The 13,714-nt window shown below is 39.1% G+C and overlaps 2 protein-coding genes across 10 annotated transcripts in view; one reads left to right on the top strand and one right to left on the bottom strand.

The window, feature by feature from the left end:
* The first annotated feature begins 391 nt into the window (after positions 1–391).
* Positions 392–9,098, top strand: LOC121600018 (cytochrome P450 4c3-like). Its single transcript, XM_041928266.1, has 5 exons — positions 392–829; positions 7,304–7,419; positions 7,503–7,782; positions 8,000–8,069; positions 8,148–9,098. The coding sequence occupies exons 1-5, from the start codon at positions 622–624 to the stop codon at positions 9,067–9,069; spliced, it is 1,596 nt and encodes a 531-aa protein (XP_041784200.1). The 5' UTR covers positions 392–621; the 3' UTR covers positions 9,070–9,098.
* A 1,671-nt stretch (positions 9,099–10,769) lies between these two features.
* Positions 10,770–13,714, bottom strand: part of LOC121600552 — a 51,297-nt gene continuing 48,352 nt past the window's right edge. For all 9 annotated transcript variants that reach the window (XM_041929239.1, XM_041929241.1, XM_041929242.1 and 6 more), the window contains one exon: positions 10,770–13,624. In XM_041929239.1, the coding sequence (XP_041785173.1) occupies positions 12,625–13,624 (1,000 nt within the window). In that variant the 3' untranslated portion in view covers positions 10,770–12,624. The remainder of the gene's footprint in view (positions 13,625–13,714) is intronic.

Here is a 13,714-nt window from a genome sequence, read left to right as displayed (position 1 = left end):
TTAGAAAACCTGTTTATACCATGAGATATCTATCCAATTTCAAGTAAACCAAAAAGTGTACCAAACAATCCTTATCATTGTAGGTGAGATATTTTGTTCTGCCCTATCTCTATATTTCTCTATATGTCTCTGTATTTCTCTTTATTTCTCTCTCTCTCTCTCTCTCTTTCTCTCTACATCTCTCTCTCTCTCTCTCTCTCTCTCACACACACACACACACACAATTATACATTATCCATTGAGCTGCTTCGTTTGCTTATACCATTTTCACCCATTTCTCAAATAATAATAATGCTCACCCGATGGTCATGCTCACGATTCCGCTGTCGTATACTACCGCGATGGTGTTGAGGCAAGAGGCAACGCCAATATAAAGGCAACGACAAGATGCTGAGCAACGTTTAGTACGATTAAGACAGTGAACTGAAGAGGAGAGTTTAAAGTGGATGCTGGAAAAGTCCTTCCCCAAATGTATATTCAGTGCGAAAGGATCAATTGAATGTATAGTGTGAATGGTGCAAATGCGGATGCCACTTAGTTAAGATTTAATTGGCTGTTTGAAAAGGCTCAATACAAAAAAATAGCATTTTCTGTTAACGCAAGCACATCAATAGTGTAGCGATGAGTTCGATCTTGTGGAGTGATCTCGTGCCAAATGCACTTCAGCTATTGTCCCCGACTGCTTGGATAGTGATGCTGACAGTAGCAGCTTCCACCGTTATCTTCTACCGTCAGCGAGCGGAGGTCGCCAAACACATCAATCGTATTCCTGGCCCCCCTGCGTTACCTTTGCTGGGTAACAGTTTGCAATGGTTGGTTGATCGCGATGGTAAGCAAATTAGCGTGAGTTGTAACTGCCTATCGGTGCCACCGCCAGAATGCGCAGAAAAGCTGAAGAATGAATTGGTTGGCATAGTGTTGTGAATTATGCAAAATAGATTGATGTGTAGGAGGAATAACGCAGTCTGAGAGTCATAACAAAAATAAATCCCACTGTCCCTTGTCATTGGCTTTCGTTTGTCATCGTAGGTAAATAGAGCAAAAAACTTAGTTTATTCTACAGTCTACGTAAACATTACAATAACAGGATGTAAGAATCTTTTCCGAAACCTTGTACAAATTGTTTAATTTATTAATTTTCAAAGCTGGTGGCACGTGAAGAATTTTGTATACCCAAAGTGCAGCATCATTATTATGTAACTGCGAAAATGAACAACAGAAGTGCAGGTGGTAAGGTTTTTTTTATGCATCATTTCCCAAACAACGCAAAACAAACATTCACAACACGTTAGAAAAAATAATCGCCCTTTTTCAAAGACGTTTACGGGCGAATAAATCATCATGATTTATAGAATAATAAGCAAATAGCTTTTCAAGTAAAAAGATAAAGCTTCGTCTAATTCATACCTGTCTTTCAAAGTGAATAAATAAATCTTAAAAAAGGCAATGATTTGGCTGGACCAACCAAGTGGTAAAACATTTTCTCATACGTTTCACCTGCGTGATAAAGCATCATGGGAGGAAGTGCGTCCATCAGGTGTGACTAATGATGATCGGCACCTTTCAGGCTGCATCGGCCTAAGCCTTACGAAATAAGTTGATGATCCCATTATTTAACTAATGCTTAATGAGATCACTAACGAGGAGGTTCTTTCAATAGAAAAATAAAACCAATAACGTCACCATACTGAAATTACGACGCAGTGTTTGGTGCAACAACAACAAAAAATAAAATAACTTTCTACGAGTTGTGTGGAAATGTTAAGCTAATAATTACACTAACAAAATCTACTTGATACTGCTTACAAATCAAGTTTTTGTTGTTTCGTCAAACAGTATTAAACAGCCAGAGCCAGATTGGATCACTATAACCAGTACTGCAATTAAAGAAACAATGCAGTGCAATGCTGGTAGTGCAATGATTACTCCAATCCTTCCTGTTAGGTGCAACGCCATGCGGATTTTGCTCGGTCAGGGGCATTAAATTCATCAGGACCTTGAAAAATTGTTGAGATTGTCTGTTCCGCAAAATACTACGGTTACCCGATGGATCAACGATCTTGGGACCCGTTACCCGATTGCTCTGATGGTACAGCTTCCTTCCTACCAAAGATACAACCCTACCAGCCATAAACTTGTGTTCACCAAGTGCGCAAAATTGCGCCGCAGCCATATGTGTACAGCAGTGATCGCTTGAACGTGGTTCAAGTTAAAAGTATAAATGTTAAAAATCTGGTAAAGCCGGCCAGCTCAGAAACGGAGACACCGGCAATCAAATGTATCAAGGTAAAACAGGCGTAGACCCCTTCGATATGTTGTGCGACTCATTCACTCCTCGCATCCCGCTTTATCACTTCTCACATTTCCAATGATAGTAGACAATTTGAGTTATTACAAATGTATAGTTAGATACATGTTACGTTGTTTACAAGAGAGCCATACAAAAGTGTTTTACAACAATTGTTCGTATTACAGAAGCATTTGCATTCTGGCAGTGAAGTAAGGATAGCGGGAGGCAGTGAATGAAAGGAAGCAAAAGCTGATTATGTTTTTTACATTATTGCACAAGGCGTAAAGTGAAAGGACCTGTAATGATTTTTGTTTGGGGATTTCTTAAGATTCAGGGTGATTCCGTAGTAATCATCAACTGTGGATGGTGCACAGCTTTCATGTGCGCTTGTAACGGTTATTTGGAATTAAACTCACCGAATGGGCAAACTGCCCCGTTCAGACCTTTAACGTTCAGGTGCAAGAAAGGTAACTCCGTATAAATACTTGCCAATGTAATTTTTAAGGTATATTACTCATAACCGCTGTAACTTCCGTTATGAATAATGAATAAACAAGTATGTTTATGTGTGGAGCAGTAAGTGTTCCACGACCTTGAGTTTTGGGAGATTAAAGCACACTGGTAAGGTTATTTTGCCTCAGAGAATTGCCTCACAGCTTCGGTGTTGTGCCATCCTGGTCCAATGAAAGTGAGAAGCGAGCCAAAATCATGATGCGGTGAAAAGGTTTTATCTGCATTCATTTGTACGAAATTTAAAATTAACACATTTTTCTGAGTTTACATGCTCATTTCAGTACGCATGAAAATTAATTACTTCCCATAGCTGAAACTAACACGTAGCTGAAGTCCTTGTAAATATGAAAACATATTTCAACTAAAATACAAGCTACTAGTTCAATCTATTAAAGAAAGGGTAATATTCACAAAGCTTTTTCAACAAAATTGTTCTAGATTATTTCTGCTCATCACATTTGCGGTCTATCAAAAAACGCAACTATCGAGTGTGAATCCACTAGTACGCAATCGTATCGTAACTAGTGAGATCAGACTGTATTGCAAGAGACAAGTCACACTTTTGACTAATTTCTTAAAACGAAACTATGGCCTAACTTAACTGGTTCCTGAATGAATTATCATAATGAAATTTTACATGCTATAGAGCTCGAGACAGCGAGTACTTTTGATTATATAAAAAGGATAGATACAAAAGTTTCAGTCGTTTCATCGCAGCAAGCATTGAGATTTTAGTTGTGGTGTATACAGTAATTTGGATGCATTTTCGGACATTTTTACAAAGTTTGCAAATGTTTGTGAACACTTTGTCATCTAACTCTCAAAAAGCCACTTCCAAAAGTTTTTGTGGATTAAAATCGATCATCCACCAACTTCTATATTATAAAGACTTTGTTAGAATTCGCATTACATATTTTGTCAGTCTATCTAAAGATTTAATGTGACTTTGGTCCTTATGAACTCTTTCGTCACTAGATTTGTATTACATACAGTGGCGGATTTAGGGTGTTGGGGGCCCTAAGCGTTAAAAGGAGTGGAGGCCCCCGCTTGGTGTCGGGGTGCATATTGTTGCATTAGGTTTTGAATCAAACACACTTTAATGGTTTGCTTGGGGGGAGGGGGGGGGTGTTCAGAATCCCTGTACTGGGCCCCAATAGTTTATGAGTCCCGTCATCCATGGGGCCCCTAACTAGCACAGAAGCTCTTGCTGAGACTACTGTACACATTGTTCTATATGCTGGAATTACCATACACGGGGCCCCTACATTGACGGGGCCCCCGCGGCCGCTCAGTCCGCGCACCGTTAAATCCGCCACTGATTACATACAGTCAGCCCAAAAAGTATTCGTCTAGCTGAATATTTTACAGAAAAATTTATATTATGGCCGCAATAGGCATGGGTTATTAAAAATAATGATGAGGTTTGACAAGGGGACCATCAATGAACACGTATTGCTAAAAAATAAGCATTACAATAGTGCAAAACCAACTTCATTATTTAAAAAAACTAAGTCGTTTGATTGACGCACTAAAAGTATTTGACTATCAGGTTTTTGGCGTAATATGCGTTAGACAACAAAGATTATGGAATCAAAAAATGTCATGATCTTGTTTTTTATTGCATTTATGACTATTAGTGGCTATTTGACCAACGCTCATTTGAACCTCAAATAGGGCGTATTTTTGTCCCGCTCATCTTACAAGACATGTTCCAATTAATATCTGGTAGAAATATTGCATTTCCGGACCACATGGCTAAGTTCCTTTAAAAAATTGGCAACAGAATAGATTGAGAGTCTATTAAATCGTTTTCATCAGTTTGGTTTCAGCTGGTTTGGTGTTTTAGGTAAATTGCAATGCTCTGTATGTTCTCCCAGTTGACTGACCATGAACTATGTGGTAATTTTTAAATACAATTGCTCAGAACTGGGACTCACAGTACTTAAATAATTCTTCATCTTCTTCCTCGGCTGCCGGTCAAGGTCTGCCTGTACCCACTAGTGAAGTGGGCTTGGCTTTCAGTGACTTTTTGTTACCGTAGCAGGATAGTCAGTCCTACGTATGGGGACACGGGCTATTAGGGGCTTGAACCCATGACGGGCATGTTGTTAAGTCGTTCGAGTTGACGACTGTACCATCAGACCGGCCCAAATTTTAAATCATACTTAAATCATACAAGAATACATTTCACGATCTCGTTTTCTTTCAATTTGGCTCATTTTTCTAGCTCACCTTTCATCACTGAGCCCTAGTATCATGATACGACCCATCTCTTCTCCTTATCTTATTGGCCATCATAAAATGCACTGATTCCTGGGTTATATTTAATTTTGTAGACATTAAACCGCTTCTTTCGTTAGATAAATTGTTAAGAATGGCTGCTTAGTTCACAGTTTGACACAAAATTAGTGTCAGAAAAATTGCCAAACGCTGATCAAATGAAGGAATGAGGCCTCCCAAATGTTTTGTAACCTTGAAAAATGAGTAGGATAGGCTATGCATAAGATTAAGAGAAGAGAAGATGCATAAGATGATGATCTATCTTTACTTCACCGCCATCATGCTTTCTTCAACTTCCCCGCCATCCATTTCCATTTCTTCAACTTCCCCGCCTATAGTGTCTCTCTGACCGCGCGAAGTGCAATTGAAACATAAACATAAATGCATTAATTTAGAAGGAAGATTAGACAATTTTAGGGTCTGGTATTACATAGACTATGACCCTTGTCACTTAAATTCTATATGTTAAGCTCTGCGTAGTCAAATGAAAGTTAAAAGATTCGAAATGATAATTGAACTGTCTACACATTCTCAATAGAGGGTCGTTGTATGAGGCTAAAGTTCTCCTAAACTCATTTTCTAAAAATGCACGTTGTCTATGGGTTCTGACTGGTGCGTATATGGGGATATTTTTTAGCAACTCAGGCGCGTCAATCTCATGTTTCAGCAGCTTGGCTATAAACACAATTTTGTGCAACTTTTCGGCGATTTTTGAGAGATTCTAGCCCAAGCAACAAACATCGCATGCGGTAATCAGGCATATTAAAATACAAGGGAGACTCTAGTAAATCTACGTTGCACAGATTTAATTTTCGCACAGAGCCGTATAGTCTAGAGGACTAGACAATCATACAATGACTTTAAACACAAAGGATCTCTAAATAATCGTGTGTATCAAACATCATCATTGCTTTTAGCGACCCATGTCTATTGCGGCATTTTCTGTAAGTTATTAAGATAGATGAATACTTTTTGGGCTCACTATACGGAGATTTGCATCCCGCTATGGAGTGCTCGGTTGTAGCACTGTAGAAATTAAACTTAGTTTTTTTAATTAACCTTGGCAACTAAACAACCACTGGTGGAACTTCAATTGCATGCATATCAACTATTGAATTCGTGCTTTATAGCTCGCACGTTTTTCCAACCGAAACAGATTTGAATTTCTTCGTAAAGAGCCATGAGATTTGTGGCAAACCTGATTTTCCAAAGAAACGCATGCTTTTAAATTAAACTATCAACCAACTATTGAGCGTTGGGCCGAGGCCAGACACACTGAAAAAATGTACGGGTGAAATGTAACGCTTCGTTTTCCGGTTGACCAATTTCGTTCAACCAATTGGCCCAGCGAAATCCAAACGTTTGTTTAGTTCTAGTGATTTTTTTTTCATGTTTTTTTTGTCACATTTGGGGTCAACAAATCACAATTTTTTTGAAATTGACATTGAAAAGCATTATTTTTCGGTTATCATATCGTTTTCGTTGCGTTGGTTTTTCGGTGTGTCTGACCTTGGCCTTCAATTAAAAATCATGGCAACTAAAAGCGTTGAACTATTGAATTCCAACTGTACACCCCATCAAATAGCGGTTAAGAGGTTTCCATAGAAATGTATCAAGCCTACTGCCATTTCTACTGCCCGTCTCGATTGATTTTTCATGCCATACTTTCCAAAACAACAAGCTTATTTAGAGTCAATTTTCTATGCTCTTCTACTTTTAAACTGTGAAAAAATTTCAAAATTATAATAAATATGATTTTTTTTAATTTCCTTTTTACTGTTATCTTTGCACATGTTTGGGTAGCGATGGCTTAAACATGTAAATATTATGAATAATTCTGCTTATCCCGTAACCGTAAAAAAGCATATAAAGTCTGTTCCCGAGATACGCGGTTTCTGCGTTCCCGAGCAATCCGCGTACTTATAGTACTTTATCAGTACACTTTATCATTTATTTGATACGACTCGTGAAGAATGGTCTTATATTTTTCACTCATCAGATTACTTGGCGACCGTATCTAAAACCGAACATATTACATGGCGACTGTAACTATCTCCAAACTTACTACATGGCGACGGTAACTATCTCCAAACCCATTACAATTTTTTTGGATATGTACTTAAGATTAACACCACTGTCTTAAATGTCGGGGAGTTACAACTTTAAGAAAACATAACAACAACATATACAATTGAACAAAACATTTTTTCTTGTTTGCAGAAATGTTCAGTACGATCAATGGCGCAAGGTTACTGTACGGACGGAGGCAAGGATTTAACCGTGTCTGGGCCGGGCTGAAGCCCTACATTCTCATTTCGAAAGCTACTGCCGCTGAGGTATTACACAATCTTCTGCTATCTTTATGTGCCTTTCGTACAATGTTCTCTGTGTAAAAGTATGTTTTTCTTTCTGGTAATAGAAAATTCTCTCTAGCTCCAAGAACATTGAAAAGGGTCGCGATTATGATCTGCTTAAACCGTGGATTGGTACCGGTCTGCTTACGAGTCATGCCGCCAAATGGCATCAGCGTCGTAAGATGCTGACACCTACGTTTCATTTTAAAATACTGGCGAACTTTGTTGAGGTTATGAACAAGCAAAGCTATGTTCTGGTTCGGCAGCTGGAAAAACAACTTAACAACACCGAAGGGTTTGATTGTACGATCTATGCTACGCTAACTTCGCTGGATATTATTTGCGGTAAGAAAAAATAACTAACGTAGGTTTTACTATCTACAATCATGCATTGCCCATATCATTTAAATTAAAGAGTTTTTTATGATTTTAGGACATATTAAATATATGTTAAATTAATATAATTTGGTCCAAAATATCTAAACCTTCATTGTTTTAAATTTTTAAATTTTAAACATCACTTTCAATTTGTTTCGTTACCTACTATTGTTTTCTTTGATAGAAACGGCCATGGGCTATCCCATAGACGCGTTGGAAAAGTCCGATTCGGAATACGTGAAGGCACACGAGAAGTATATATCTTCATGCTGTAGTTTCTAAACAAAAAAGGACCCTCTCTACAATGCTACATATTTCTGTGTATTTTGTAGGATATCGGAAATTATTCTAGAACGGTTACAGAAGTTTTGGTTGCGTTCTGATTTTATATTCCGCTTCACAAAAGCTTACACCGAGCACGAGCATTGTTTGAAAATCCTGCACGATTTTGCTTACAGCATGATCCAAAAGCGCCGTGAAATGTATCGACAGCGAAAGCAGTCAATGCTGTCGGAAACTGGATCCGCTGATAACGCACCACACAGCGAGGAGGCGCTTGGTCAGAGAAAACAGCTTGCTTTTTTGGATTTATTGCTCGAGCTGTCGGAAGATGGCCAGCTGCTATCCGATGCAGACATACGCGAAGAGGTGGACACTTTCATACTGGGTGGACACGATACGACGGCCACTGCACTGGCGTGGATGTTGTACTTACTCGGCACGGACCAAACCGTCCAGGAGCGCGTCTTCCTGGAGATAGACGGCATCATGGGTGGAGATAGGGAGCGCCATCCAACGATGGCAGAGCTGTCCGAGATGCGATATTTGGAGTGCTGCATCAAGGAAAGCTTGCGACTGTTTCCCAGCATTCCCATACTATCGCGCACGCTCACTACGGGGGTGGACATCGAAGGACATCACATACCGAGTGGAACGAACGCCGTGATCATGCTCTACCAATTGCACCGAGATCCTCAGTACTTTCCCAATCCGGAGAAGTTTTATCCGGATCGTTTCCTGCCCGAAAACAGCACCAATCGCCATCCCTACTCGTATATTCCGTTCAGTGCCGGGCCACGGAACTGCATTGGACAGAAGTTTGGTGCACTTGAGGAGAAGGCGGTGATATCGGCGGTGGTGAGAAACTACACAATCGAATCAGTCCACCGTCGGGAAGATCTGATACTGTACGGCGATTTGGTTATGCGTACCAAAGGCGGTCTTAAGATACGCATCCAAAGACGAATGTTATAAGTAAAAAATGCTTACAACTTACAGCTTATTTAATCGAGATCAAATATGAATCGGAACGTAAAACGGCAATAACTCCTATATTCGAGAAATATTATTATTTCACCATTTCACCACATGTATAATTATGTTTCGTTTTATATAAAACAATAAAAGGATAGGCGATTACCGCGTTTTGTGCACACTGTCGGCGTGATTAAAACAGTGTTTCTCAAACTTTTTTCAACCAGCGCCTACTTTTCCGCATCAGGTATCAGGTAGCGTCTACTTTTCCGCGCTAGCGCTGATGCATCAGGTATTAGGAGCTGCCTGTAGCTGTTAAGAAGGGGGGGGGGGGGCGTTTTCTCATACTTCACCGAATACGTTCAATACGTTTTACAGAATAAAGGTTTTATGAACATAAAACGTCATCCAAATTTAAAAGTACATTTATGGAAACCGTCCGAAATAGTTACTATAAAGTATACAGATATGTACACATGCGCTACGCGCTATGATACAGGTGCTGAGTAAGAAAACGGTCGCAAGCGAGCCATCGATGTTACTCCACGCGCGGAGTCAGGTTCCAACGGGAACTCCACTGGAAGCAGGTTCCCACGACCAGGTGTGGTGTCGTATGTTCAGACGGACCGAGGCAACATGATCATCATAAACGTGGACGACAACGTGACCGGCAAACCTGGCAGCACCGAAAACACCAGCCTAGCTAAATAGTACCGAATCCAGAAGTTAGCTTCAGTCTTAGTTTAGCAGTTCGCAAATAAAGATCCCCAGTAATATTTTTTTAAAACTTACTCCGGGCTATCGTGAACATAATTATACATTTTGAATTGATTAAGCCAGCTACTAATTTGTAGTACAATTTTTTCTAATGACATTTTTTCGGATTCAAGAATTGTATTTTCTTCATTTATTTATCAATATTTTTTATTTCAATATCTTACCAATGTGGGGAAGAATATGCAATTGAACATTGACATATTCATTAGTGTGTGTATAGCTTTTACTTCAAAGACTTGTGAATCTTGTGTATCAAGGAGGTTGTTGCCTGTGTAATGTCGCACATTTCCTTGTTGGGAGGATGGTGGGTCTGATAGCGAGTGAATGCTGTTTTTTTATTTTCTACCATGTGGCCATATTGTTAAACTGTTAAACTGCTTTTGTGCCGGCTTTGGAAACTTCCGAAATTTTAACACGAATATACTTTATCCCAGGATACACTATTGGCGATTGGGATGAAAATGTTAATGCTTTTTGTATTTTCTTATGCAAATGCAATGAGAAATGACTTTTTATTAAAATTTAGTACTATCGTACGCATTTTTCCGCAACAAGTTCTGTTTGTTATGGTTATAAATTTTCTACGACGGAGCAGCACGCTGCAGTACCTTTTTGTTTGTTCGTTTATCTTTTTTCTTTATGTTTATGTATATTTCGTTGCTATTGCTATTCGATCTCAACTACTGCATTACAAATCGCTAAGCTTCATTCGAGCGCTCAGTTCGAAGTCTTTACTCTGACTTTGTCACGGAGGGAAATATAAAGCAAGACCAATTGCAAACCAATTGTTTCGTCATGTACGGTTTGTGTCATGCAGTTGTAAGAAAAGTGCTCAGCTGGTGTTTATAAAAAAGCGAATTTCCCTAATACTTTGTAACGACCTGATTCCTCCTTTGAATTGTGATCATTGTATGTGCTATTTCTGATAGATTCTGTCGAGCGCGTTACGATTCATTTGCTAATGGTGTATGGTGGTGTATAGGCATTAGAATGATCGAGTCTTCTAAAATGGGACGATAATTATTCCTAGCATGCAGACAACCACTATTCTAACTCTTCTCTCGCTATATAAATACGTGTGTTTTGGTACGTTCGCGTTAAAATGTATGAATGTAGAAAAAAATAGTTCCGGGTTTGTTTTAATTACGCTTTTCCCTGCGTACTACCTAGCAATTTTCCAAGAACAAAATATCGCAATGTAAGTCACCCATTTCAATGTTACATTACGCTACATGACGTCTTTTATTTACTTCCTAGCTGTGTTTTATCAATTTGGCCCTACAATGATGCGCAGTTTGCAGTTCCCTCTGTTCTGTTTTCCATTTCAAGGTGTATTCTTCGATTATGATCCTACCATATCCCAGTTTAGTAATTATGTGTCCTATTGTTGCTTAGGTTGTTTGGTTCATGCAGATATATAAACAAGTTACTCATTGCACGATACATGTGTGTGATGGACTATTATTTATATCAAAACTGTTTTAATGTTAATTCACTGTTTATCCTCAAATCAAAACATTACTTGAAACAAACCTTTCCAAACGAAATGAAATTTGCAGCGAACGAAAATAAATGCTGTGCATAAAATTACAGCGGTACTTAGAATTCAACAAAAACGACACACAATGTGCAGCTGTTTTTGGGAGTTTTACTACGATACTAAGTTCCTACATCTTTCTGACTGCACATTCAGTCGAAACATGTGTAGACAAATTTAGCTTAGATTACGTGTGTTTGTGTTATACCTTCTTATCGCCATATATTCCACCCCGTAAAAGTATCATGTCATTAGCCATGATTAATTATTTTATGCTTTATGATTCATTAAAAAAGGTTCGGTTCCGATTGTTTCAATAATACATGGTGTACATCATGGTGTTTACTCAAACTGAAATGTTACAAAGTGCGATTCATCTTGCCTGAGATTGGAAAGAGTCAAACGATTGGCATACATTGCGCAAATGCATCGTCACATCGCGCTATGCTTTGTTGCTGCTTTATCGTAGCTATCACAAAACATATCTTTGATGCTTTTTATTTGTGATACTTCGATTAAATTTTGCCCTTAAACGTTGTGTTATATTTTTTCGAGAGTATGCGCTGACCAACCACTAACGCCACCCTTAGTGTTATGAAAAGACTGTTTCTACTTCACTTTTAAAACACTTATTTTAAACACCTTTTTTTAAAAAAATAACTGCACATACATGTCGCTTGCGGGGTGCAATTGTGTCTTAAAATTGTGATTCTTTACACATCTCAGTGTTTTTTAGTGGCCTGCTCGGTAAACAATAAAGCAACTCAACTAGTTACCTGGGCGCACGTATTTGACTTTGTTAATTAATGTAATTAATGAGTGCGTAGGATATCTGGTTGCATTCCTGTATGTTTCAGTCCCATACCCCAAAACAAAACATTGACTGAAAGAGAAAAACATTGAGTAAAACTATGCACAATTGCACGTATAAAGAATGTTCTTTCATATTTTAGATTAAAAAAAAAATCAATCCCTGCAAACAAATTGATTGCAAACATTAAAATCAGAATTATTGTGAAACAAAAACTAATCTCAACACCATTCCTTTCATCCATCTATTTGGAGGAAGGAATGAGTTAAAAGAAATTTTTGGCTTACATCACTATCACCAAACAACTAGTTTCTATTGTAATCACGTTACTAAATTTAAGTCATATAGTATGTTCTTTTGATGTCTTTTTACAGTTCTTTAAATACATTACCGACAAATAATTTCCGGTTGATACAGATCAGACTCTTTCTTACTGACTGTTCATACGATTTACTTTCGGCACCGCTCCAACAATACGGACGCGCTTGCAATTTGGATTGTGACCACCAAGCGCGAGTGATCCGCCGCTTCCCGTATGTTGATGATGATGATGTACATGTTGATGCTGATGATGCTGATGCGTATATTGATGGGAGTGATGAGGTTGCACGTTAATGCTAACACCACCGGAAATTGGACCAGTTGGAGTAATATGGCTAACGGTTGAATCGCTAAATTCTGGAGGTGGTGCCAAAACCACCATGCCAGCAGCTTCGACTAATTGTGCGGCGCCATCACCACCTGAAGATTGAAGAGGATGTGACCAAGAGTCAGCTTCGTCGGAGTCGGCTGCCTCAATTGGGGGCGGTAAGGTAGCTAACGTTACTGCATGCCGTTGCTGTATATTTTGTTGGTTTGCCTTCGCACGATTTGCGGCAATGGTGGCTGCCTGTTTCCGGGTGAGTGAATTATGCCGCTGGAATCCAGTCGCAGGTGGGCTAGGACTATCATTATCATCTTGATCAGCATCAACATTATCTGTAGCATCATTTCTTCGTTCGGTGAGATTGTTGTTGTGTTGCAACTTCGTATCGGCGGATGCCCCTAGATGCAATGTCACTTTTTTTGATTCAATCAAGCTACTTGCTCCAGTTCCTGCGGCTGCTAGGGTAGAGGTGGTGACATTTGTCTTTAAAACAGTGGTACCAACCATCTGCTTGGGGAATGACGGTTTTGGCTGCTTGGCTGTATCGTTACAAGTGATCGTTATTTCTTGATCGCTGCTTACACCAGACGATGAATTATCGCCTTCTTCGTGATGCACACCGCCCGATGCACCGTGTTCTACACCCGGTTGAGATGGCTGGCTGTTTTGTTGCCGTAAGAAGTCGTTCGGGTACGATTTAGACGATTTTAGCTTCGTGCGAATCTTCTGTATTTCTTCCACCGAGAATGATTGGGGCATAGAGCTGGAGCCGGTCGAGCTACCACTGAAAATATATAACACATGATAATGGATATTGTATTATTTATGAATCAATTGTGAAACTGTGAATAAACTGTCGAACTAATGCATCAAA

This window comes from Anopheles merus, chromosome 3L, assembly GCF_017562075.2.
Source record: "Anopheles merus strain MAF chromosome 3L, AmerM5.1, whole genome shotgun sequence".
Classification (NCBI taxonomy): domain Eukaryota; kingdom Metazoa; phylum Arthropoda; class Insecta; order Diptera; family Culicidae; genus Anopheles; species Anopheles merus.
The sequence above is the reverse complement of the archived record's forward strand: the minus strand, read 5'-3'. Positions and strand labels throughout refer to the sequence as shown.